General features: G+C 35.6%; 1 protein-coding gene and 1 long non-coding RNA gene across 2 annotated transcripts in view; one reads left to right on the top strand and one right to left on the bottom strand.

Moving 5' to 3' along the window:
- The window catches only part of LOC109406058 (heme transporter FLVCR2), a 236,224-nt gene that overhangs the window by 182,961 nt on the left and 25,888 nt on the right, over positions 1-27,375 (top strand). Inside the window, exons 6-7 of the mRNA XM_029870156.2 lie at positions 23,740-23,881; positions 23,942-24,132. Coding sequence (XP_029726016.1) covers positions 23,740-23,881; positions 23,942-24,132 — 333 coding nt within the window. The remainder of the gene's footprint in view (positions 1-23,739; positions 23,882-23,941; positions 24,133-27,375) is intronic.
- Positions 1,818-7,769, bottom strand: LOC134288758 (uncharacterized). The gene is made up of 2 exons (XR_009998130.1): positions 3,000-7,769; positions 1,818-2,937 (listed from the first exon to the last, which is right to left on the bottom strand). It is a non-coding gene; the product is annotated as an uncharacterized LOC134288758 (long non-coding RNA).

The following is a 27,375-nucleotide window of genomic DNA, read 5'->3' as shown; positions in this document are numbered from 1 at the left end:
TCGGTCGCAGCCGATAGCCCCTATACCAACGGGACTCATTGAGAGTGAGAGTAATAATAGGCTACGCTTTCGTACTACAGTCACATTGAAGGTGGAAAGCTGAATCTATTTTTAGAATCGAGCTTCATCAGACTCTCAGTTTTGGGAAAGCTTTGAAATATGCGTTTGCAAACCGATAACATATTTTGTTATCATTTAGTATTTTTAAGTTATCGCGATAGACCAAAAGTTTCGATAAGTAAATTTGTTATCATCTGGTTATCATCAATAGAAAAAGATGACAACAAAAATAACAAAATGATAACACCGATAACACAGTTTATTATCAAAGTGATATCACTTTGTTATCCGCCTTTGCGTGGTACCTAGTGAAATTCGGAACTATGCTCTTCATGACCTGAAAGTACTTGCCAAGTAACAATGAATGCTGAACAGTGAGAGCATTAGCTAAACATTGGCTGGTTAATTGTGGCGGTGGCTGAATACAATACGAAATTCGAAACTATGCTCTTCATGACCAGGAAGCACTCGTAGTCCTGAACAACTTTGCCGAAGCTCGTACCTTCCAATCTCGTGCTAAATCCCACCAAAGTCGTACCGGAAAAGGTCGCTTTACTTTTATGCATTTGAATGTGATTCAATTAAAAACTGCGTATGAGAAACGTTTCCGGGATTTTGAAGTGATGATTTTATGTTTTGTAATACTTTTTGAGAATTTCTATAAGCCTATAATGTAAAGGTAGTTGTTCAGAAAATGCATCTTCAAAGCTGTCACGCCTTTTCTTTGCTCCGTATGCCATATACGCACATACTCTCATTTAACCGTGTGGAAAGTGTACGCATGTCGTCTCCAATTTAGCATCCTATTCAACATCATATACGATCGTGTGTTGGCTGAGTAGGTTTGAAAAGGACATATAGATCTCTACATATTTTTTGTTCAACTAACTTCTTGTCACAATAGATCTAAGAGCTGGTCACAGTGACTTATATACCCTAAAAGGAATAAAAAATAAATAAAAAAAAACTCCTGTTCTATTCCTTAGCTATCGCAAGGGCGTGAGTTTTGACCGTTGAAAGGTTGCGTAAAACTTGTCTTTGAGTCAGGGATTAGCCCCTAATCTCTGTGCTTTGATAAAGGGCGGGAAGAAGGCAATTCTCATAACAGCGGTCACGGAGCTGTACTAAGCACGAGTTTGTGCGCCTTGCTTAATGCTGATGCTCGAAATCATCCTATGACTTTTAGCTCACAGGTCAAAATAATAAAATAAAGCTTAAAGAGAATATGTACATTAGAGTGGGTCAACGTTGTATGGGAAAATTCATATTTAATCACATCAGCGCGGAACAAAGCTTTTTCGATGCCTATAATGGCCACACACAACTGTGCAAAATTTGGGCGCGATTGGTTGCGTCCCCGCATTCCGCATTGCGTTTGAAATTTGTATGGAGTTTAATATGGGAAAACACACTTTTTTGCATTTTCCTCATGAGAGAATCGGATTTGTCAGCAATTATGAAACTCATGATGTTAAAGTATAGCTCAGGAGATGCTGATAAACTTTGCCGAAAAGAGTAACATGCTAGAATGATTCTGAAAAAAGTTATTAATGTTCAAAGTTTGATATCTTCGCTCAACCACTGAAAACCATTTTTTCTGCCAACACTGTTGGTGCTTGAAATGATCAATTCATCCATGCGTTATATTCTGTCATTTCGTGGAACGCAAACCTCCACTTTATCAACAAACATCATTCAAACTTATGGTTTTCAGTTGATTTTCCACTCATTCTTCAATTAGTTTTTCTAACACAAAATTCATATCATTTTAGAATCTGCCTTTGGAGATTTTTTTCTGGAGCAGTTTAAGTGCAGCGCCGTAGTAACATTTTTTCTGAAACCGATGGCCTCTATTTTAGAAAACCACCAGACCAGGGACGTTTCTGAGCAAGTATAATGCAAGATATGTTGGGACTTTTTGACGACTTAGAGGATGCTCTGGATTCACGCAAGGAAGAAAGCAGTTTGCGAATACGTATTTCAGAATCAATAATTTGTAATTCAATTATTATTTTAGTAGGATTTAATGTGAGTAAACCAACAGATACGCAAGTGATTGAAACTAATAAAAAAAATACACGGACAATAAATAAACACGTATATTCTGTCTTTTTTGGAACCACTTTCTTTCTAAATTTGTAATCGCAGATCTACCATACGGACATTATAGTTGGAGAGGTGAATGGGTGTCATATATGGTGTTACAGTTCATGCAAAAGTGGAACTGACCAATAATACAAACAGCGTTATAACGGTTAGGAATGTGTTTGAACCGATCACTTGAACCCAAATAATTGAGGAGCCTGCCATGACCTAGTTTTTATTCCTTCAAATAAAATAGACCCAGTTTGGTTATTACCCTCCACTCTAAAGTCTTTGTTCAATAGCAATATGCTGCCAGAAATGCTAGAATAGATCATTTCAGAATCTCTTCAAAATTTGAATAAAGTACGTAGAAAGTTATGGTGGGATATGTTGTCGGCTAAAGTCTACGGTCCAAAAATGTCAAAATGTTGTTTGAATAAAAGTTTCCGAGGGAGAAGGAGGGTTGAGATATGGCTAAAACAAGTCGTTTATGGACAACCTCTTACTTGTAAATTTTTATGTACTACCAACTTTGGGGATAACAAGAAAACATTTTTTTTAGTTGCCGCTGTGGTCAACATTTTCAAAACGTTTATTATTGCTCTTGGTTTGCAACACCAAGAAATAAAATGCGCCACAAGCCGGCCTTTAGAAATATTCTTCTTCATATCTGGAATAATTCCGGGAACTATCCATGTCCATTGAATACGCAGCAGCATGCCTGGTTCAGATGAGTTGGTTTCTATGGTACACATCTATAATAGTTTTCAAACCATTCCCCAAAAGCAGATCCTAAAACGACAAGAATTTTATGATCAAAAAATAAAAGATTGAGTGGAAATTCAACTAAAAACCATTATCTTAGTTGTTGTTTGTTGATGAAACGGGAGTTGGGGTTCCACGAAATGACAGACTATAAAGCAAGGATGAGTTGATCCTTTTAAGCACCAACAGTGTTGGCAGAATAAATGGTTTTCAGTAGTTGTGCGGAGATATCAAACTTTGAACATTAATAACTTTTTTCAAAGCCATTCTAGCATCTTACTCTCTTCGGCAAAGTTTATCAGTATCTCCTGGGCTATACTTTAACATCGTGAGTTATATAGTTCTAGACAAATACGAGAATCTAACGAGGAATATGCAAAAAAGTGTGTTTTCCCATATAAAACTCCATACAAATTTCAAACGCAATGCGGAATGCGGGGACGCAACCAATCGCGCCCAAATTTTGCACAGTAGTTTGGGACCATAAAAGGCGTCGAAAAAACTTTGTTCCGAAAAAATGACCATGTTGACCCGGTCTAATGTACATGCATGCCTTAACTACCTTACACATTCATATACACTAGGATGAGTCAAAGTAGAGCGAGCATCTCTTAAGAACTGCAATTGAATGGAAAAGTTTCGCTTTCTTGGTGTGTAGGTAGACCAAATGCTTGAGATGAATTCGCATTCATAGTGCAACGGTTTCTTCCTTCATCCTACCTACTACTCACCATCATCCGCATCCGGATGAGACTGAAGTGAGAATGAAGAACCCGTATATAAATACAAAAGAAAAAGTTCTTCACTTAAGTGTTTCTTTGCCACCATACAGGTGTGGAATGTCTGTATGTACGTGCAGAATGGTATGCATTGAATGGTTTAGTGCACACTGGGATGGAAACCGTGCTGGGGTATTTGAAGATTGTGTGGGATTTTTTGAATAAAAACCCAGATTAATCCACCTAGCGGTGATAGTGCCTTTCTCGTAGAATACGTTCTCTAGCTCCTGCAACATAGAAGCTTGAACTTGTAATAGTTATAGCAATTAGATTCTTCAAGGGTAAACCAAAAATATACAGTAAAATGGGTTATCTTTCATAGTTTTTCAGCAAATTTTCTTAATATTTTCCCATGTAACAGTATTTCCAATAATAACATACATATTTTCAAAAACTTTTGTTCGGTGCAGAACCATCTGTCAAAGTAACGCTTCGATTGTGAATATAGGAAAGTGCGTGCGCTGCTTTTGTAAGATCTGTAAAAGTGATCTTTAGTGATTTTCAAGTACGAAATGGTATCACCACCAGAACAAAGGTATAATTTGCGTTCCTAATGTGGAAACTAAGGTGATTGCCGCTAATTAAAGCTAATTTCAGACAAAATTTAAGTGACTCATTATTGTTGCGTGAAAATCACGCAATTATGGGTGACTTTTTGTGCAGCATATATGTAATTGAGAGTTCTGCGTACATAGACATTGCATGCTTTTAGGCGTTTATCGGTGGTGTGGGTGGATGGAGATTTGGTCCCAATTTTGAAAAATTGATTTCAAATCATGAAAACACGCTTCGTTAAGGACAAACGTCTCGAAATCCCGCTACAACTGTGCATCAGAACTTCAGACGCACAAGTCTCAAGAAGCATGCTTTAAACAACAGTGCATTTTATTATTTTGTTCTTGCTCACTTGTAATATGCTTAAAATAAAAATGTCAGGTGCGCTGGTTTTGTTTACAAAGAGATTTGTGCTCTCGAAATCGTGAGTAAGTGCCAAAATCAGCCATTGTGGCGGCCATTTTGAGATTCTAACAAGTCTGTCCTTAAGAAATTTGAGACCAGCTTTAGATTCTACTATTCTTTATTACACCAACGAACCTAACCTCAAAATGACTGACAATTCTCAGGTCATTTTGACAGATTCAACATGAACATGAAAAGGACGGCACCAATGTCGATAAAGTAGAATATATGATCCGTCTTTTTCGTGCATGTGTGTTGTCTGTCAAAATGACTTGATAATTGTCAAACATTTTCATGGCTAGCTTTGTTGGTGCAATGAAGAATAGTTGATCTAACGAGAATAAGTGATCATTCATTAACAAAATAGATGATAAAACTTGAGTAACTAAATAAATAATAGACAACAAGTTGACCCAAAATTGTTACACAGCCAATTTTGGCCCATTAATTTAGTTTTCATTATTCATCAACTTTTTAGTAATTTTCATCACTTAAAGTGAGTTTTACAAGCAGATTTTTATATAAAACAATAAAAAGGAGTTTCAATGATAAGAATGTAAAATAACGATAATGTAAGTGTTATTTCTGTATGAAAATCGATTATGAAATGATTGCTTCTTGAGTAGGTACCTAACCCATAATTGTGCTATGAGTGTAACTTTATGAATCAATTTTGAAAAAATGAACTATCCCATCCATATCCGAAAGCTCGAAAATCGTTGCCATCATCTTATATAAGAATAGTACTTTGAGCATGACGCTGAGGAAAGTGATTCAGTCCCAAAACAAAATTTTTGGTCCTTTTTATACAGGAATCAAAAACATTCAATATTGAGAAAAAAGGAAAATTTGATGAAAAATGAAACTAAAAATAAATGACGGGAGCGAAAATTTTCACTCTCATCAACAAGCGCGGCACACTACGAAAGTGATCCTTCTAAACCCTCGAACAGTCGCGTCTTCAGCCACCCTCAGCGACACCACGCTCACGCTGTGTACCACAAATGTGCTTTTTTCATGGTGCGTGTACTCAGTACACGACGCGACTGTAACCGGGTTGATGAAATATACGATTTCATTCAGAAGGTTTTCAATTCCCTAAAAGTTTGCCTACCTTAAGGCGTTATTAGACGGTTTTAACACTACAGTGACAAAAAAACACATAATTTGTATGACTTTGGATCCTTTGGACAGCATATTCGAAATCAGGGATATCGATTTAGTACACCCAGCGAATAAACTACACGCTAAGAAAATGTTACTCTAAAATGAGTAAGATTCACACAAAACTGAGCTAAACTGGAACAGCTCAAAAAATGAGTAAATTGCATTTCCAGCGATTGCGCTGGCCCAAGTGCAAAAATCCAACTGGTTTAAGCCGTATAATATTCTTCGCATCATCAAGAATATTATACGGCTTAAACTGATGATATTTTCGCACTTGGGCCAGCGCTATCGCTGGAAAAAAAATTTACTCAATTTTGAGTTGTCCCACTTTTGCTCGAAAATGAGTGAATTTTCTGACCGTGTAACGAAATTCATCAAAACACCTTATGAACTTTTGCTATAACTAAATATTATGGAAGCCATAAGAATACCTCATGAAAATTCATTGTGTAGATTACTTAAAATGAAGCATACTGGAAATGATCCATGAACATTTCATGAGGTCGGTCAAGCCAATCAATGTTACCCCGCTAATCAAAAAATCTGTTGGCAACTGGGTTCAAACCAACAAGCTTGAGATCAACTGGCTCGCATGCTACCACTCGGCTATAGAACGAGTTGATATGAGAGGGAACAAAACGCAGACAACAAGCGTTTGTTGGACGATGATCACCTTTTTTGCCATGGTAAATTTAAAATCATTTTTATGCTGGTCATTACCGCAAGCCGTCTTTCACTCTTGCAGTTAGTTTTCACAACAAAATTAATTTCAGTGTAAAGGGTTAGTTGTAAATTGGGTCAATTATAAAATTGACAGTATTTATCTGTTGAATTGAAGCGAAACTCAGTCTACACAAATTTAGTGGCGATGTATATATTTAAATTGATCCTGCAGAATAGTCCATTTTACGAGCCGTTATTATGAATAAAATTTTAGCAGGAGATAGCGTCCAAACCCGTGAAAATCGATATCAACATTCGCGACTACGAAGGTAATAGAGATTCCAACTCTTTGTCGCTCTAATGAAAAACCTCGTAAGGAACTGTCAGAATGTGTGTGAAAAAAAGCAAAAAATATTTCCCTCTCGTTTTTTCTCACGTAAACCTTCACGCACATTCGACAACTTCGTATTCGCGAATCAACATTGTTGTCACTTCGTAAAATGGCTCATAGTAATTTCAACCGCAAGCCGTTATTTAGTGTAGGAAAACAAAAACTATTTCTGATTCTGAGTAAGATCATCCCAGTGACTGAGTAGAAATTTTCCTCGGTAGGTAATAATTAGAACCTGACAAATGTACATTTATTCGTTAAGTGGTAGGTAAGTTAATCGCCAAGATGTATGCAACACACGAACCATTAAATATATTAATATGTTCGAGACGTTCATAGATTACGTCACATTAAAATTTTCCATTCTAAATCACTTTTCTCCCTCTACGTCAACATTTTAACATTTTCATCTTCAAAATCAGGCCGAACATTTCAATAGGTCCTATCTGCATTTGAGAGGCTCTCTTTGTTCACTTTCTCTTTCAATTATTGCAAAGTGATGGTACACTTTTCAACTATTTTTGCAGTACAGATCAAAAGACGATTGTTTTGACCATCGTTCAATGCAAGGAGACAATGATGATACAAATAAACAGCTGAGATATTAACGATAGAGAGGGGAACCAAAGAGAGCCTCTCTTCTGCAGATTGGACCTTTAGACATGTTCGGCCTGAAATGTGTGCATGGATTAATACACTTTGTGAGTACCTCTTAAAGCGTGTCGTGATTCACGATTGCTCCCTTGCCTGAGCGAAGCACACGCTTAAAAATGTTACATTAATATATGTACTATACGTAACGTATACACCTGCAAAAAAAATTACTCGGTTTCTGAGTTGGTCTCACTCAGAAATCGAAAAATCCTTTGTTTTCTTGCTCAGTTTCCATTAATGGTGGGACAACTCCGTAACAAATTTTGAAAACGACGTATAATCAATGCTACACCATTGATTATACGTCGTTTTCAAAATTTGTTACTGAACTCATTGGCAACGGGTTGTCCCACTTTTAGCTAAAACGAGTAAGAAAAATAATCGATTTTTCGATTTCTGAGTGAGATTATCTCAGCCACTGAGTAGATTTTTTTCTTGGTGTTCTAATTAGAACCAGGTAAGCGGTAAGTGAATCGCCGAGATGTATGCAGCACACGACCCTTTAAATGTACTAATGTGTTTGGGACGTTCTCAAATTACGTTACATAAAAAATGTCCTTTTTCAACCCCTTTTTCCCTTGCAATCAAACTTTTTACATGTATCTCCAAAACATGTATCGGGATTATCACATTTTGCAGATATACCTCAAAATTTGACGTGATTTATTATCGCTACCTTACCTGTTATAACGCACACGCTTAAAAAATGCTACATCAAAAGGTGTATAATAATTCACTACTTTTCTAGCTTAAATAAGATCTTCAAAACCACTTCGTTGAATATTCAACTTAAATTGACTACATCTACTGTTGGGCTACAGTAGAAAATAGTTTTCGATACAATTTTGTCAATCTAAAACAATGCGAGTTAAATTCACAGCTCAGGTGAATTTTTTTAGGGTTCCCGATAAGCGTTTGTGTCTAGACTTGGAAAATGGGAACGTGGGAATGAGAAGTATTTATTTTGTGGTAGCTCGCAAACTTTTTCAAATATCTCCGAAATGGCTTGAAATATCCAAATCAAATTCAATAGCGTTCAACTACAACCTATTCCCTATCAAATCAGTAAGAAATTTTGAAAACGACGTATAATCAATGGTGTAGCATTGATTATACGTCGTTTTCAAAATTTGTTACTGAAATAAAACATGTTGCGGCTCAATCGATTGACATTTACTAGGAAAAACATAAGCTCATTTCTTTGCTTAGCATTATTAGCACACCAATACACACATACGGACGGACATTAAATGCAGCAAATTTTGCTCAGTTCGTCGAGCTGTGTCGATTGATATATGAGACGTGATAATCTGAGCTTTCTATCAAAAAATGATTTTTGGGATGAAATGATAGCCTTTCGGTACAACTTTGTTGTACGAGAAAGGCAGAAATGCCAAAAAACGCTAAAACAAGTAGAGTTTTCATACCTTACAAAGTTGTTTGATTTTGAGTTTTTGGCATATTTTTTTTTGGTAATTTGTTTATTCGTGTGCAACGTGTACTAATTAGAACCCGGTAAGCGGTAAGTTAATCGCCGAGATGTATGCAGCACACGACCCACGAAATATACTAATATGTTTGGGACGTCCTTAAATTACGTTACTAAAAATTGTCTATTTTCAACCCCCTTTTTTCTTGCAGCCAAACTTTTTGCATTGTTTCTCTGAAACATGTGTCGGAATTATCACATTTTGCAGATATCCCTCAAAATGTGACGTAAATTATGGTCGCTCCCTTACCTGCTACAACGCACACGTTTAAAAAATGCTACATCAAAAGGTGTACAATTCACTACTTTTCGAACGTGATTTCGTGTAGCATTGATTATACGTCGTTTTCAAAATTTGTTACTGAAATATAACTTCAAAACCACTCCGTTGAATATGCAACTTAAATTTACTACATCTACTGTTGAACTATAGCAGGAAATGGTTTTTGTTACAACTTTGTCAATCTAAAAAAATATGAGTTAAATTCACAACTCAGGTAAATTATTTTAGGGTGTCCAAGAAGCGTTCGTGTCTAGGCTTGGAAAATCATGGGAACGTGGGAATTAAAAATATTTATTTGTGGAAGTTCGCAAAGTTTTTCAAATATCTCTGAAATGGCTTGAAATATCCAAACCAAATTCAATAGCGTTCAACTACAACCTATTCCCTATCAAATGAAACTTGTTGCGGCACAATCAATTGACATTTACTAGGAAAAACTTAAGCTCATTTCTTTGATCTATTATTAGCACACACATACACACACACATACACACACACATACACACACACACATACACACACACATACGGACGGACATTTGCTCAGTTCGTCGAGCTGTGTCGATTGATATATAAGACTTGATAATCTGAGCTTTCTATCAAAAATTGATTTTTGGAGTGAAATGATAGCCTTTCGGTACAACTTTGTTGTACGAGAAAGGCAAAAAGGTAGAAATGTTCAGATGTACCTGTTCTTAATTAATGCATTTTATTAATACAGTATAGGGTATCGCGCCTCTTGGGCGGTGGCTTCTATATTCGTCTGTTTTCCACTATGACTCAGTCAATTTTGAACCAATTGACTTGAAATATTGTACACGGGTAGATACTATACCTATCTCACCACATTCCAAAAGTTGTGTCAATTGGTTCAAATTTGACTGAGTTATAGTGGAAAACAGACGAATATAGAAGCCACCGCCCAAGTGGCGCGATTCCCTAATACAAGTTTGTTTTTGTTTGATAGAAATTCAAGGGATACAGTGGCGTTTCGGTTTTATCACTAGTCGTTTTAATCACTACTCGCCCAAATTCACGGTTTTCTATTCGATTTTATCACGATTTTCGTTTCGTTTTTATCACACTTGTTCTAAAACATTCCGAAATCAATATAAAACCAATACATCACTGCCCAGTCCACCAAAACTGTTAAAAAATGTGAACTACGACTCATATATTGTGCAGCTGAACGATTTTGAATAAAAAATTTACATTTTTTTCTCGTTTCACTAAATTCACGGTTTCGTTTATATCACGGTAAAATTTTTTTTGATCGTGATAAAACCGAAAAACCACTGTACTTTATGTATTCTCCTCCAAAAAAAAGCAAAGTTCTTAGGAGGCTTGAGATTTTCCTAAAATTTAAAGTTCAGGATATTTTTCACGAAGTTTCCCAAGGATGGCTACACGGAATGGGATATAAGGATTTCTCCAGCGTTTTGTTCGGGAATAAACAAGATACTTCTTAAGGTAGTTTTAGATAAGTTCTTCCAGAAGGTTTCTCAGAAATTCTTCTAATGACCTCTCCGAGAATTTTTCCAGACGTCCATCTTATTTTAACTTAAATGCTAATTCTACACTTCGTCCATCTATAATTCCTGCAAAGTTTCCACAAAAATTCCTCAATAAAATACACTGAAATTCATCCAAAAATGCCTCGCATAATCAATTTTAGAAATTTCAGCAACATTTCAAAAAATATGTAGGAATTCCTTTAGAAGTTTACCTAGAACTTTTCCGGATTAAAAAAATCAGCAATACTGGAATGAACAGCTCGCACCAATCAGCAGGAACTTCACCATTCGTTGCGATAATCGCAATTTTTCCTCACTGTATCATTTTGTGCAATCCTACCTGCTCTGTGCAAACCCAGACCAAACTTGACCACATTTAATTTTATCCACAAAAGTTTCCACCTCCTCTAAAGCACATTCCAATTTACGATCCCGGTTTCCACCGTAATAGTAGAATAAACATTTCCCCAGCAGTCACTATTGGTCGACGCGACACTTTTACGCTGGCTATCGCAGGAATCCACCCGACCCTAGCCTGGACGAACCACATGGTATTAATTGTCAGCGCCAGAAGGGAATGAAAGACACCAAACCATTCCATGAATTGCAATTCGGCGGCGACGGACGTTTGAAAGTGCTGCTTTTGCTGTCTAGAGAGAGTGCACCAGTGCGAATGGACTGAGTAAATTTCATTGCGGCTTTGTTTGCCTGGTTCCCACTTCAATGGGCAAGTGGAGCAAAAAAAAAAGCTCAAGTGTGAAAATGTGGAAACGAGTCTGTGGTCCAATCTGACCATCGAACAAGTACTTTGGGAATGGACTGCAGCAGAGGTTCCTCATCATTTTGCAGTTGCCTCTTAAAACCGAGTGGCACACAAAAATTTGCTCACAGACAAAATCAGTGCTGAAAATATCATTTCGACATATCTAGATTCAATCACCTACAGGCTATTTCAGAAGCCTAACCTAAAAATATGATATGTATCGTAAACCGGGGTCAAAGTGATCATTTTAAAACAACTTTTGCTGATAACGTGAGTATCAGTTCAAATATTGTCGAAAAGGATTTCTGAAAAATTAGTACTGGGTGGACCTCCATGAAACTACGTTACACAATTTTGGTTCAACAAATTTTGACATACAGTTGAAAAACTTCAAATCCAAAAAAATTTAAAATATCACTTTGGGGTGAAATTGATCAGCAAATAATTAAACATCGTTAAAATTCAAAGTTGCTTTTCCATTTGATATCGACCTTCTGAACATAGATAACGTGTTAAAACTCGTACAACTTTAGAGTTCAGTTCTTAAGAAGCTAAATAATTTTTTGAAATAGGAAGCAATCAGTGAAGTACTAGATTGAAAGTAGTGAGCTGGATTTTAGTATGGTGAGATGATCAATTCTCCATTTCTGCAATGAAATGGTGCAAACAGCGTGGGTTGTATGATTTCATGTCCAATTTTATGCTGTTTGAGCAAAAGTTTAGGTAACTGTGTTGTTGAAGTTGCAAGAAATAAATAATACAACATCACAGTTACCCAAACTTTTGCTCAAATAGCATCAAATTAGTCAAGAAATCATATAACCCACGCTGTTTGCTCCATTTCATTGCAGAAATGGAGAATTGATCATCTCACCATACTAAAATCCAGCTCACTACTTTCAATCTAGTACTTCACTGATTGCCTCCTATTGACACTCAAACGCCTGAAGGTAGGCAATTTTCTATAAATAAAGCAAATTCGGCCACATCAAATTACTTTTCAAACAAAATCAAACATTTTGATAACTGTTCTTGTCTAGAATAGCTACATTACATCACAATAAAAGTTCCATAAAACTTCACAGGTAATACTAGAGGCAATCGATTGTTTAGTACCAATGGTTTCATCTAAGTATGAAACTCGTTGAAATATCTGAAAAAATGTAATGTACGATCATTTTTTTTTTTCTAAAAACTTTTCATCACTCATCTCTAGGTATCCATGAACTGAATAAGATAAGAAGAATTTTTTTATTATAACGACGTATAGAAGTTGCTACAATTGAATTACAAACTTATCATCGATTGATCAATTTAACCCCGGTTTACGGTATATGAAAAACTTGTGCGACTAGATCAGCTCTACAAGAAATTCACGGAAAAGTTTTTCAATAGTAGGCTGGGGGCGCCTACTACATGAAACTTTGGTAATAGGAAGGGTTTAACCCCCAAAACCCATCCATAGGGTACAAGCTGGTCTCCTTTAATCTTCATATAAACGTATTTATATACGTATTTAAGAAATTTTCCTATTTGGTTTCCCATATGTAAATATTCTAATATTCCATGCTTTAGTGCCCCGAAGTTATAAAAAATCTCTTTCAAGGAGTAGGGAATTTGGAATTTTCTTCCACATTTATAGGTATTGTTAGATTTTGAATATCACCTCTATGGTTTTTTCGATATTGTTGCGCCCACAAAAATTTGAAAAAAAAATAATCATCTTTTTCATACATGGCGATTTTCATTCTACCATCTCAATAAAATCACCTATTTCCTTTCCCTAGTCTTTCTGCACCTTATATATGTAGTAACAAGAAGTTACCTTTGTAAATTTTCCTATTTTGCAGGGGTTCCTTCTGAAATCCCTAGAATTAAAAGAAGTATTTCGGGTATTCTTTCAGAAATTTGTCACGGGATTTCTTAAGAAAAATATATTTAAGAATTATCCCAACATTTCCTCCGGAAATTCCTCTATGGACTCTTTAAAAAATATACCAAAGTTTCATTCGGATGTTTTCACCAGGGATTTTTAAAACTTCTTATATCTTTAGAAATTCCTCCAGCGCTTGCTTCAGAAAATGTTTAAAGGAATTTTCAAGAAATTGTGCTCTGAATGCCTTACCTTTATTTTTCCGGGAAATCATTCGAGCATTCTTCTATTGATTGCTTTAAGAAATTCCTTATTTCCTTTATAATGTTCCCCAAAGTTATCTAAAGATTACTTCAGAAATTATTTTGGATTTTTAATATGAAACATTCCCTAGATTCCTTCCAATATTGCTCCAAAGCTTTCATTAAAAAATCATCAAGAAATTGCTTTTGGAAAGTGTTTCTCGGATTTCTTTTGAAAGTTATTTAGATCATCTTCCATGCAACTCTCCAGAATTTTCATCGGAATTTCTTGATCGGAATCACTAGAGAACCATTAGATTTTTTTTTTTTCAAACATTACGCTAGAAAAGCATTCGCAAGTTTCCAAAAAAAAAACAAACCTCCATAGATCCATTTATCCACGAATTCCTGCATTCAGCAAATCTTTAAGAGAATCAAAGGTTTTTCCAGAAATTTCTCCAAAAATTTCTCTAACGAATATTTCACAGACTCCTTCAGAAATTCTTTCAGGAATTCGTCTAGAAATTTTCCTGAGGATTTCTTTCAAAATTAATCCATGGATTCATTTAGAAGTTACTCCAAGAATTCGGTCTTAAACACTATCCAGGTTTCTTACTGAAGCTCCTAAGGCTTTTCTTTTTCTTCACACAATCTTCCAAGATTTGTTAAGAATTTTCCCTAGAGCTTCCTTCTATTATTCCCTCTCCAAGAATTCTTTCAGTAAGATTCCTATAAATTTCTTCCAAAACTCCACCAGGAATTTCTTTAGAAGTTCTTCTGGGGATTTGCCTAAAAAAATTGATCAAAAATGGCCCAGAGGTATTTTTTAAAATATCCTACAGGGATTTCTTTAGAATTTCTTTCAAAAATTTGTAAAATCTAAATTCTACCGTTAGTTTCTTTAGAAAAATTTCCAGATATCCCTTCAGGTATTTTTTCACGAACTTCAACAGAGATTTGTTCGGAAATTGTCCTAGCGATTCCATTGAAAATTCCCTCAATAATAAGTCCAGAGATTTCTTCAGGATTTATTTAATTATTACCTTCGGTGATTCAGGTAGGAATTCTCGCAAGAGTCCAAACAGCGATTCTTTCAGGAAACCCCTGAAATTCAGCATTTCCAATAATTTCTCCACGGATTCCATAAGAAATATATTTAAAAAGATTTCCTAGGAATATCCACAGAAATTTCATTAGAAATATCTGAAGAGTTTTTTTTTTCTAGATATCTTTGCAGATGCAGGAATTTCTAAAGAAATGCCTTTAGGGGCTTCCTGCTTACGGAGCTCCTCGGGGTTTCTTTCAAAAATTTCCCCTGGGATTACTTGAGAAATTTCTAAGAGATTATATTTTTATCACCAGAGACTTATCCAGAATTTTGGAGATTTCTTCTGGAATTTTATCATGGGATTTGTTTAAAACTTCTTCCGGGAGTTTTCAGTTTTTCTTTTCATTTATTTCAGTAATTCTTTGAGAAATACCATTAGTGATTTCTGTATAATCTTCAACCAAAATTTTTTAGAAATTTCTTTTGCGGTTCTATCAAAAATGTTTCCTGGCATGTCTTTAGAGGTCCCTACAGAATTTAATATTCCTCCAGGAATTTTCAGAAGTTCTCATAGAAATTTAACAAAATTTAATAAAAAATTCTACAAAAACTCGCAGAAAGAATTTTTAAGAAATCTCAGAAAAATTGTTTCAAGAAATCCCTTGTTGAATGCCTTTGGGCAATTCCTAGGAGTATACCCGAAGAAAAACCTTAATATACCCCTTTTCTCTCTAAGTAATTCCAAGGAAGAAAGGCTTGGCAAACCTGTGAAGGGATTCTTGGGAAAATCTTTGAAAGGAAATTTCTTATGCAATTCCCAAGGTATTTGTGAACAAAGATCTCTAAACTACTACCTGAAGAAATTAATGAAGCGAATCTTGCCCAAACAATATTTTTTTTGGAAGAATGCTTTAGATAACCACTGCAAACATTGAAAAATGAATTTTTAGAGGAATCTTTGAAATAATACCTGGAAGAAATGGGGAACCGCCTTAAGGTATACACAGAGAATTTTTTTTTTTTGAAAATTTTAATGGAAAATGCTAAGGAATATTGCGACATTTGCACCCATTTAGACTCGGCCGAAATTCATTATCATCACAGTCGAATTTCGCACACGACTTCGCGGCGGCTGGCATACACAAGTTCGGTTGAGTTCATGACAGGGGCGTCGGATGCACACCAGGTAAACAAAACAAGTTTGATTAGTGTGAAATTTCGCTGGGAAATGATGATTCAGTGGATTATCAAATTATCACAGTAGTCTAAACATTAATGAGAAACCCAATACATTATGGAGTAATTTCTGCAGGAATTGTCGAGTTAATCTAGGGAAAAATCTGAAAGAAACCCGTGGAGGAATAATAATATTGGAGAAGCCCTTAGAGAAACTTCCAGAAGAATATTTTGGAAGAAATTTCCAAATAAATTACCGAGAAAATCTCTGTATAATTGTAAATTAAATGGAGTAATACATGAAGGAACCTTTGAAGAAATTCAACCGATAATTTCTGGAACAGTTTCCAAAAAAAACAGAATTTGTGGAAAAAAAGAAATATTATCCAGAACATTGTGAAACAAATTCTCCTGGAATTGCATTGTTGGGAGAAACCCCATAGAGATAAAAGAACTCAACAGTTTGTGAGTTTGTCGATCCCAGGTCCTCGGCGTGAGAGTCACATGCTTAACCATCACACTAGGCCCGCTCCACTGATTTTATTGAAGGATTTCTTCAGGAAAATTCTAGGAATTCGACCGAAATTCACCGAAAAGTTTTTCCAGAAGCTTCTTTAGAAATTCTGTCGGAGAAAAGTCTGCCTTCCTTATCACGGCTCTTCTTTCAGGAATCTATGCTGAGATTACTTCTGAAATTCCTTTAAGTAGAGACTACTTCCAGTGATTTCTGTAGGAGTTCCTACAACGATCTTTTTAAAAATTTCTTGTGTGATTCTATCATGTATATCTCCCAGCATGTCTATAGAGATCCCTACCGAATTTGTATAGATATTCATCCAGGGATTTTCAGAAGTTCTCACAGAAATTGAACAAAAAATACTGAAGAATTCGTTAAGAAATCCTTGAAGGAATTCCTCAGAAATCTCTAAAGATTGTCTCAATAAATCTTTTGTTGCATGCTTGGGATAATTCCTAGGAGTATACCTGAAGAAAAATCTTATGAAACCCCCACTATGCTCTAGAAGATCAAAAAATTTCAAGGAAGAACCTGTACCTGTGAAAGAGTTCCTGAAAAAATCTTTAGAGGAAATTGTGAAGGAATCTTAAAAGAAAAATGACTGCCGAAGTCAATAACAAAGGTTCTGGTAGAATTCTTCAAGAAATCCTTCAATAAATTTCTGAGAGATCCCTTGAGGATTTGCTTAAGGAATCCTTAGGAAAAAAAACTTCTGCAGATACCACTGAAGGAATTTCTCATACAACTTCTGATGGATTTTTGCCCAAAAATGCCTAAACTACTACATACCTGGAGAAATTTGTGAAAGAAATCCAGCAGAAACAATAAAAATTCCTGAAGGAATTCTCTAGAGAACCATTGCAAGCTTTGAAAAATGAATTTTTGAAGAAATCTTTGAAATAATACCGATTACAGGTCATTTCAAATTTCATTAGAAATGCTAAGGACAAATTTTTGCAGGAATTGTTGAACGGATCTTTGGGGGAAAAAATAACAGAATGCCATAAGAAAGATCTGAATTACTCCAATCCGCTGCCTGGAGGAATATACCTGAAGGCGTTAATGGAGAAGCCTTTGAAGGAACTTCCAGAAGAATCTCTTGAGAGCTGCCTAGAGGAATTTCCTAAAAATAAATGCCCTAGAAAAATTCCGAATACATGAAGGAACCTTTGAAGAAATTCAAACAATAATTCCTGGAAAAGTTTCCGGGAATAAAAAAAAGAGTTACTTAAGAAAAACTCTAGACAAAATTCTGAAAGAATCTCCGAATCGTTGTGAAAAAAAATTCTCCTGGAATTGCATCGATTGGTGTATTTCCTGGAGAAACCCCTGGACCCGAGCAGAAGGGAATAACAGCAGCAAAAGAAGCTGTGTTATTTAGGCAAAATAACTGAATAATAGAATCGATTATTTTTAAGTTATTAACATAACATATTATGTAATAAACTTGTCTGTCATAAGCGGCAACATAACAAACATCATAACAAAAAAATGTTCCTGGAAAACCATTTGAATAACTTGTCTTGTTAGTTTCAATAACAACTTAATAACAGTGAATTCGGAAAATATTTCAATACCAAATTTTGATATCAATTTGTAATTGATAATATTTGAAGAGCAAAATTTGTTATGAATTCTCCGGAAGTTATTCAAAAGAATCTGCCAAGAATTTTATAAATTGCTTAGCAGAACTGCTATTGGAATTTCTAAGATGAGTCTGCAGGAGTTCTTTTGAAGACTTCTCCAAGGATTTATCGAAAGGCTCCTCCAGAACTTTTAATATGTGTTTTTCCGATTATTATTTAAGGAATACTTCAGAGGATTTGTTCAGAAATTTCCTTCTTAACTGAATACAAAAATAAAACAAAACAAAGGGACAGGTCATATTTGTCGTATTGTTGCTTTGATTTCCAAACTTGTTACTGTTGTGCTATTGTTGATAAGTTGATCAACAGCAAAACAATAACAAAACATGTACTTCAACAAAATATGTTATTGAAATGTATTGTAGTGAATGTACAGGGGATACTCAAAATAACTGGGACAAGTAAAATTTTCACTTTTCAAAAAATGTTCAACTCGCAGTAACTTTTCGAAAAGGGCATCAAATATTCTCAAATTTTTACTGTAAGTTCATCAACTAGTTGTATATCAGGGGTCAAAATTTGGAAAAGATCGGACCATTCTACACAAAGTTATAAAAGTTCTAGAATTAGGTATAATTATCCGATAAAAAACTTTGAGCTGCTATATCTCCGGATTCAATGAACCGAATGCAATGAAATTTTGATCATTTATGACTTATATAATGAACTTTGAAAAACAGTTGTTCTAATTTGATATTATTAATAAGAAAAAAAGTTATAGCGATTTAATTTATTCCATTACTTTTTCGATTTAATGCCGGCTATTTGGTTGCTTTCCTTTGAAACATAAATATATTCAAGTCAATTAGAGGGAATTTAAATGAACTATAATTACTATCTCGAATTTTGAAACGATGATGAAGTTTTGGATAAATTGGTGTTATATTAGAAAAAATATCTAATCGTGATAATTTTCTTTCGTGTAAAGAATTTTAAGTTTAGTCAAATGTTTTTAATAGCTCATTATATAAGTCATAAATGATCAAAATTTCATTGCATTCGTTTCATTGAATCCGGAGATATAAAAGCTCAAAGTTGGCTATCGAATAATAATACCTTTTTCTAAAACCTTTATAACTTCGTGTAGAATAGTCCGATCTTTTCCAAATTTTGACCACTAATACACAACTAGTTGATGAACTTACAGTAAAAATATGAGAATATTGGATGCCCTTTTCGAAAAGTTACAGCGAGTTGAACTTTGATTTGATTAAGTTGAATTATTAAGTTGATTTTGAAAAGTGAAAATTTTACTTGTCCCAGTTATTTTGAGTATCCCCTGTATTTCAATAGCTTGATTATAACAAAATGAAATCGTCCAACAAAATTTGTTATGGAAAAGCTATGCCTTGATAATTTAAAAAACAAGATATTGAAACAGGTTATGTGATTTCGTAGTTATTGATTTGCTATTCTCCACTGCTCGGGGAGAGATTCCTAGAAGAATTTCTTGAGATTTTTCGGAGAAATTCCAAAGAAAAACTCCTGAAAAAAACAGACAATGTTTCTGGAGAAATTCACTTAGAAATAGTTGAAGCAATACATGAAAGAAAACAAGTATGTACATATGTAGCAATCCTTGAATGAATTTCCTAAAGAATCCTATAAAGAATCCCAGGAGAAATTTTGGAAGAAACCATCGGTTTCGAGATATGTACAGTCATGGCACAATGCGTCACTCTGTCACAATTATTAGTCAGTCAGTTCACCATGCTTTTCAAATAGAATTGACCCATAATTGTTGGTGACTCATGATTGTGCTATGACTGTATTCTTGAGAATTTCCTGAAAATGTGCCATGATTCCTGTGGGATGCATTTAAAAAGGATACTCAGAAGAATCTTTGGAGGAATTCTTGTTAATATCGTTCAAAGAAAACCAGCAAGATTCTGCTTTCTGTATACATTGCAGAAACTGTTTGATATATCCTCAAAGAGTCACCAAAGGAATTTCTGGCGGTGTTCCTGGTGGTGGTCCTGGGGAATTTTATAAAAAAAATAATTCGTGCAAAATTCATATTTAAAAGGAATACCATCTAGTATGACCCTTCCGTGAAAATTGCCGTTCTGATTTTACCATGACAGTACAGCAGGATCAGGTGATGTTTGCTATTCGATGGCACACTAGGATTTGCTTTAGAGCACACAAGGGCGTCATGACGTTAAATTTTCAAATTTGGGCAACACTGCGTTACACCCAACTAGATATTGCTGGCTTTCTGAATTGTTTTGGAATCCAATTTTGAAAATATTGCTCAGTTGTTTAATGAAACATCAACAACCAAAAAGTGAGGAAATGCATCCATTTGCGCCTTAAGTTGCAATTTCTTAATATGTATTATAAGAATCAAAATAAAATCTACTTTGGCGACTGCTTTTGATCGCAGTCAAAGATACGCGCGAGATAGTCGCCTAAGACAACAGACCTGGTTTTCAAATTTTCCATCATAGAGTTCTTTGATATTTCATGAAAAAAGTTCACCACGTGGCCGGGTGATGTGATGACTGCTGCGACTACACGTGGTATTTGCACCGCGATTGAATTTGGACCATCTTTCAAGACCTGGAAAAGTAATCGCCATGAATGTGTTTTTCATGCATCGCACAATAAGATGTTTGAATATATAAAATGAGATACGATAGCTAAAAGCGATAGGGTAATTCGCTAATTGTTGAACACTACCCAAATGTTGAACAGTTTCTGAATATTTTATTATAAATCTTACTTAAGTAATTTTTATCCAACGTAAACGTATGATGTAGATGCATGTACATGTGTGTCACGATATTGCTCTAATTAAGTTACAAAATTATACATATTTTACGTCAAAAAAATTTATTGAAAATTTTGTACCGCTGATGGCACGAAAACTGCACAATTCTTAAGATATATTTTAAGAAATTGCTGTTACGAAATAAGCTTTGCGGGCAAATCGACCACAAATATCAAAGGCACACCATAGTTACAAGAACTGGAATGATGTCATTAACAGTTTAACAATGTTTAAAATCACATTTTCATTGTAATTTAATTTGAAAAAATATTTTTCAATATCACACTATCATTATGCATCCGTGATCCAATTGTTGAACACTGGCATAACCTACGATGTTAGCATGACTGCTAGAATTTTTTTTCACTTTACCTAACCGTGCATTTCATGGGGTTCCAAGGGCGTTTCAGGGATGATCTAGGGGTGTTCCAGTAAGCTTCAGAAAGATTCCAGTGGAGGGGCCCAGAATCAAAGGGGTGTAAGTGACCATTTTGTCGATTTTGAGCTGAACATATCAAAAAATTCTTCAGATTTCAAGCTTTCAGGAACTTTTTTAAGATTGTTTTTACGATGATTAGAAAAATTACAACAAATCGTTGAAAATTGGGTCGAAACTTCATACATTTTGTATGGGATGAAAATTTAGTGGAAAACTTCAAACCTCATTTACTCGAAAGTGGGTTTCTGTCACTTACACCCCTTTGCTTCTAACCCCCTCAGTGGTTTTCAATGGGTTTCAAGGGCGTTCCAGAGGTGTTCAAGAGGAATTCAGAGTGTTAAGGGGGTCCCAGGAGTATTTCAAGGCGTTCCAGGAGGCTCAGGAGCAATCCAAGGGTTTTCAAGGGATTTCAGGGTCGTTCCATGTGTGTTCTTGGGGGTTGAGTGGGTCCCATGGGTTTCCAGGAGAGTTTCAGGGGCTTTTAAAGGCGTACTTTTCTTCTGTCGTTTTCGCTTCTAATCAAATATTTTCAGCCCTTTTTTCATCTAGTCATGTTTCAAACGATTTCATTCCACTAGAGCTCTCTTCAAATGTGCGATTCCTTGTCATTCAAATGAATTGTCACTAGCTCGGACTAGCTGGGCACAAAACTCGAAAATCCGGAAAAAAAATCCGCCAGAGTGAAAAAATATCGGATGTCGGGTCAAAGTCGAGTCAATTTTTATCAAATGTTGGACCACTGTTGGACCCACATCGGGTAACTGTCGTGTCTGTGTTGGGTTTGGTGGCCAAAATAAAAACAGGTGAATGATAGGTTTATGTCGGGTTATACGTCATCAATTACGAGCAAAGCTTCAACCGTTCAACAATTGGGTTCTTTAGGGGTATCCAGATTATTGCATAATCGGAATCTCCGCCCAAAAATTAGTCGAAACCCAAAATTTCATCATTTTAGCTGCCCGGGAACTATTTTCAAAATGCATTTAAAGTTTGTATGGGGATTTTTTTTTGTTCGGTGCGAACTGTCACTTTATCGATTGAACTGTCATTCTATCCACGGAAATTAAAACTGTTTTGTTTATTTAATCATCAAAACATAGGAATCAGAACGCAATAAAATCACGTTATACTCAGAAAAATGAGCTCTTTCGATTAGGCTAAAGGAAAAGGCAATATTTAATTCACTAAACAACCCAATTGGCGAGAACCATCCAACATTAGGATGAGCTAGCTTAAGGAAGCGTTCAACATTTGGGTTACATGCTTCCCATACAAATGTTCTATTTTCTCTTAGAAAATGGAATTTAAGGGAATACAAATTCAATGGGCAGTATAAGGGATAAGTAGAATTAGACGTTCACTGGATATGTTTTAACTAAAGTGGAATTATGCACGGAAAAACAAACGAAAACCAAAATGCCGGTACTAACCGTTCAACAATTGGCGAATTACCCTATTTTCGGGTATTTTATGTTCACTAGGTTGACGTTTGAATGGTAGAGTTTCGTTTCCATGGGCACCTAGATATGTAACGCCAGTCGATTGAATCCCTGTACGGGTCCACTGCACTTTTATATGAACTCGTAATTAAATTACATTTCACCATGCACATGCCATTCAATGCAAATGGCAGGATAACTGCCTATAAAGCTCGACCATTCCCATTAGACATTTTTTTGTCATCGTTCCACTAAAAGCCTTTAAATTAAATTTCAGTCGAAAGTAGGCACGCTGGCGAGTAAAAAAAAATGCCAAGTAAAATAATTAATGTACGTCACAGAACCGCTGCAACCGTATGTCTACAGTAGATCCAGAATAGCTAGATTGCTGATGGCGCTGTGCAGTTTTAGAGGTGAATTATAGCAAAATAAGTAGGCACCAATTGATTCTAATACAAAATTTTCAAGTTTGAAGTCCTATTAGCGGCTTCGTGGAATACAGACATAATATTAACACAAACTTAAAAATTAGAAATGAACGCCAAATTGTAATATGTGAAAAAACTGGTTTTTTAAATTATTCGATGTTTTGTATACGACAGTAGCACTACTTCCGCTCCTCGCCTACTACGTCTAATGCACAATCCGGCAAAACCGTCAACACTGTTTGAAGTAATTTTAATTGGAAAAAGTTACCACATAGCAGGTTCGTTTCCGAGTATCAGCTGGCAAGAGTGCCGTGGACATTGGCAATCCTTTTGCCATTGTATAGGTGACATGTGGTGCATAATTTATTAACGTTCATTCACATACCAGAAGGACACGTCGTTATTCCAGCTGCGCCGGTACGGTGCGAGTTCTGTCTAGGCAAGCAAATGTCAAGGGATCGTTTTTTTTCCTATACGCGGCGCAATTTAATCACTGACCATTCTGGGAAATGTTATCCATTGAAATTAATTTGCAATTAGAGAATTCTATTTATATTAATAATTGCATTTTTTTTCTTTTTCGCAGCTTGGAATCGCAGTAGGCTTCCTGTTGCCACCCATACTGGTTGAAAATCACACCGATTTGGATCTAGTGGGCGATGATTTGAAGCTGATGTTCTACATCGTAGCCGGATTCACCAGCTTGCTGGTGATCCTAGTACTCATCTGTAAGTACCCGCGCCATCTGCGATCGATTTTTTTTTCACTCTCATATGTCCTCCAAACAGTTTTCAAGGCGGCTCCACCAACGCCGCCCTCGGCAGCCCAGGAGGCAACCAAGACGCCCAACCCGCTCCAATCGTCACCATTCCTGCACTCCATCAAGCGACTAATGCTGAACCGGAACTACGTCCTGCTGTTGGTGTCCTATGGCATGAACGTCGGTGTGTTCTATGCCATCTCAACCCTTCTGAATCAGGTTAGTGTGATTTCGTCATATATTATTAACGCCACGCTGCGTTGGTTGGGTTCGTGGCTGGTTGGTTGGGTTTGTTGCTGCTAAATGGGGATTATTAGGGCTTAGTTCATGCTTAATTTTGCGCTTGATAAACGATGTGTCGTGTGGGCGCGATATTTCTGGGAAGGAACTGTGTTAATATTAAGTTTTTTAATACGGTGCTTCGAGGTTGGAAAATGGGTTCATATGTGAGTCGTGATAAATGATATGTTGAGTGGATGAAGAGGTAGGCAGTAAATGTGACAACTCGGAAGAGGCTTTATTCAAGATTAACAATTCATTTTGCAAAAAAATGACAAAAGACACGGATACACATCTTCAGCCAGAGGCTGTACAGACTGAACAAAACTTAACAATAGGCAACGAAATTTGAAATATCAACATAGGTCAAAAACACAAACATTTTTGTTGAAAATGTTAGCAATAACTTCTAGCTCACCATTTGTAATCTAGAGTATGACTAGAGACGTTAAATTTGCCTGGTGGAACCGAGCACATATTTTCAGCAAAGTTGATATTGAATAGGATGACAAAGTAAAATTTTTGAAGGAATTCCTGAAGTAACCAGGAAGAATTCCAGAAGGAAATTTTGTAAGAATTCTCTAGAATTCCTTAATAAATTCCAAAAGCAATTTCTGGTGGAATATAGGACTCCCGAAAGAATCCTATAAAGTGATGACGGAATGAAAGGAATTTTCGGAGGAGTTTTTGGAGGAAATTCTGTAGAAATCCTTGAAATCCTTAAATAGCCATTTATGCAATAAATTGCGAAGTGATTGTTTTAGCACGAGTTGTAAATTTATCCAACGAGGCTTACCGAGTTGGATAAATACAACGAGTGCTGAAAAAATCGAGTTTTGCAACGAGTTGCATACACAATTTTTTGTCATTACGAAAAATGAGGTTTGAATAGGATTTTTTTTTCTATATAGGCTACATACGTCTGCAAAATGAGGTATGACTAAGTATCATGGTCAATGAACCTTATTTAACATGTAGTTCATCCTACTATTGATTACACACACCAAAATGCATAAAAAATATATGTTGGCAAAAGTGCTACTTTTCAGCAAAAGTGTCGAAAAGTAGCACTTTTCGGCACTTTTGTTTTAATGAAAAAAGTAGGCCGTGCTCTTTTTGTCAGAGAACATTTTACGTTTTCACGACGTAATGGCAAAAAAATCATAGAGCAATTCCAGAAGAAATCTTTGGATAAATGACTGAAAGAATCTGTAATTGTATTTGAGGGGCCCAGATGCAAAAGGGTGAAGTGACCATTTTGTCGATTTTGAGCTGAGCATAACAAAAGAATATTAAGACTTCAAGTTTTCGGGAACTTTTTTTAGGATCGTAAAAATAGATGATTAGAAAAATAGCATAGCATAGCCGACCGTACACATCCTGGGGTGGCTGTCGATAGAGACGTCCCGAGCAGAGGGGAATATCAAATTAATAACTACGAAATCACAAAACCTGTTTTTATATCTTGTTTTGTTATTATTGAATTATCAAGGCATTACGTTTCCATAACATGTTTTGTTGGACAATCTTATTTTGTTATGACCAAGCAATTGGTATGCAGCCCTTAAATAACATTTCAATATTACATTCTGTTGTGGAACAAGTTTGGTTATTATTGTATTATTGAGAGTGCACAAATACTTTATGGTATTGCTATCTAAACTAAAACAAATTTTGAAACAAAACCTACGTCATTCTACAACGTTATTTACAGCATTTGAGGGAAAGCAACTGCATATTCACTCATCAATTTGTCTTCCTCTTCCATTTATCATTACATCCAAACTGAGACAAAGTGCATGCCCCATATCACTAGCTAGTATTCCGTGGGAAAAAGTTTGCATAATGCGCCAGAAAAACTGTTTAACGATTTTTGAAAAGTGCGCAATGTTAGGCCCTAGGTGCGCAAAGTATGGTACGCTTACGGTATCACATTTGATAAGAGGTGTGGTATATTACGTGACATGGAGGTGCTGTAATGTGTACAAAACAAAGTCCCTGCTGGGCGGCGCGAGGTTTTGCTAAATTTCTGAAATTGACTGAGTTGTAGCTGAAAAGTACCCAAAATACCAGCCACTGCCCAAGTGGCGCAGTACCCTGCATACATCTAAACGAGAATATAGCAGACGATATTGAAGGTTTTTAAGGTTTTCAAAGGGACGTTCCAGATTCCGCCTTTGCCATGTGAATTTCAATGATAAAAATGTCAAACTTATGGAGTAAACTTGTTTGAACGAAGCTAATACAGACAGCTGAATCCAAAATTGTAGATGGTTTTGAATGGGATTTTTCAGAAATATTTTGTATTTCACATGTTTTCCCTGTCGTTCCAGAGGATGAAGTCGGATCTACCTATTTGAAAGATAGGTACATGAATAGTTGAAAATACACCTATTAGGGAAGAGAGAAACTGAAGTTCGCATTCTCACATGTTGGTCTAAATATATAGAATTCTCAGCCATCACGAAGTCATATATGATGTAGAATAGGATGCTAAAGTGGAGGCCATATCCGACTAGATGAACATAACAAGAATATATCATAATTATATCTTAATGTGATATAACTAACAAATTATGTTATAATTTTGTTATGACATGGACTGCTTCAAAGTTTTTCAAACTAAATAACAAAATATATTATAATCTTTTGTAACTAGTTTTGTTACAAATAAATCAGAACAAACTCTGTTATAACTTTGTTATTTTTGCAACTGAACAAAATAATCAGTTGCAAAAATAACATAATTATATCAGAATATGAAATAATTTTAATTTTTAGCTATATTACAAAAAATGAGAAATTTGATTAAGTATTAGTTTTTTTCATTGCTTGTAGAGCAAAAGGTCGATGGATAGCAGGTAAAAGATCAGAAAATGCCTATAAGGAAACAGGTTTATTCTATGTAATTGAAAAATGAAAAAAAAAACACATTCAATTGCTGTTGAGGGGCTGCAGTTTTGCTTGTTTTTCATTGCGTAGAATGCCGGAAGCGTATCCGGCTACCCTCAAAACTGAAAAATACTCATATTTTTTCAACTTTGAACCGATTTAAGTGAACTTCGACTCGTTTGAATAAGAAATCTTTTTTTTTTATTGATTGGTTATGCGAATAGAACGATTGGGTTACGCGGTATTCCCAAAAGTCCAAATTTTCTGGAACATATCCTTATGCTATTGAGG

This window comes from Aedes albopictus, chromosome 2 (assembly GCF_035046485.1).
Source record: "Aedes albopictus strain Foshan chromosome 2, AalbF5, whole genome shotgun sequence".
Taxonomy (NCBI): Eukaryota; Metazoa; Arthropoda; class Insecta; order Diptera; family Culicidae; genus Aedes; species Aedes albopictus.
Note: the sequence above shows the minus strand (reverse complement) of the source record. Positions and strands in the feature narration are given on the sequence as shown.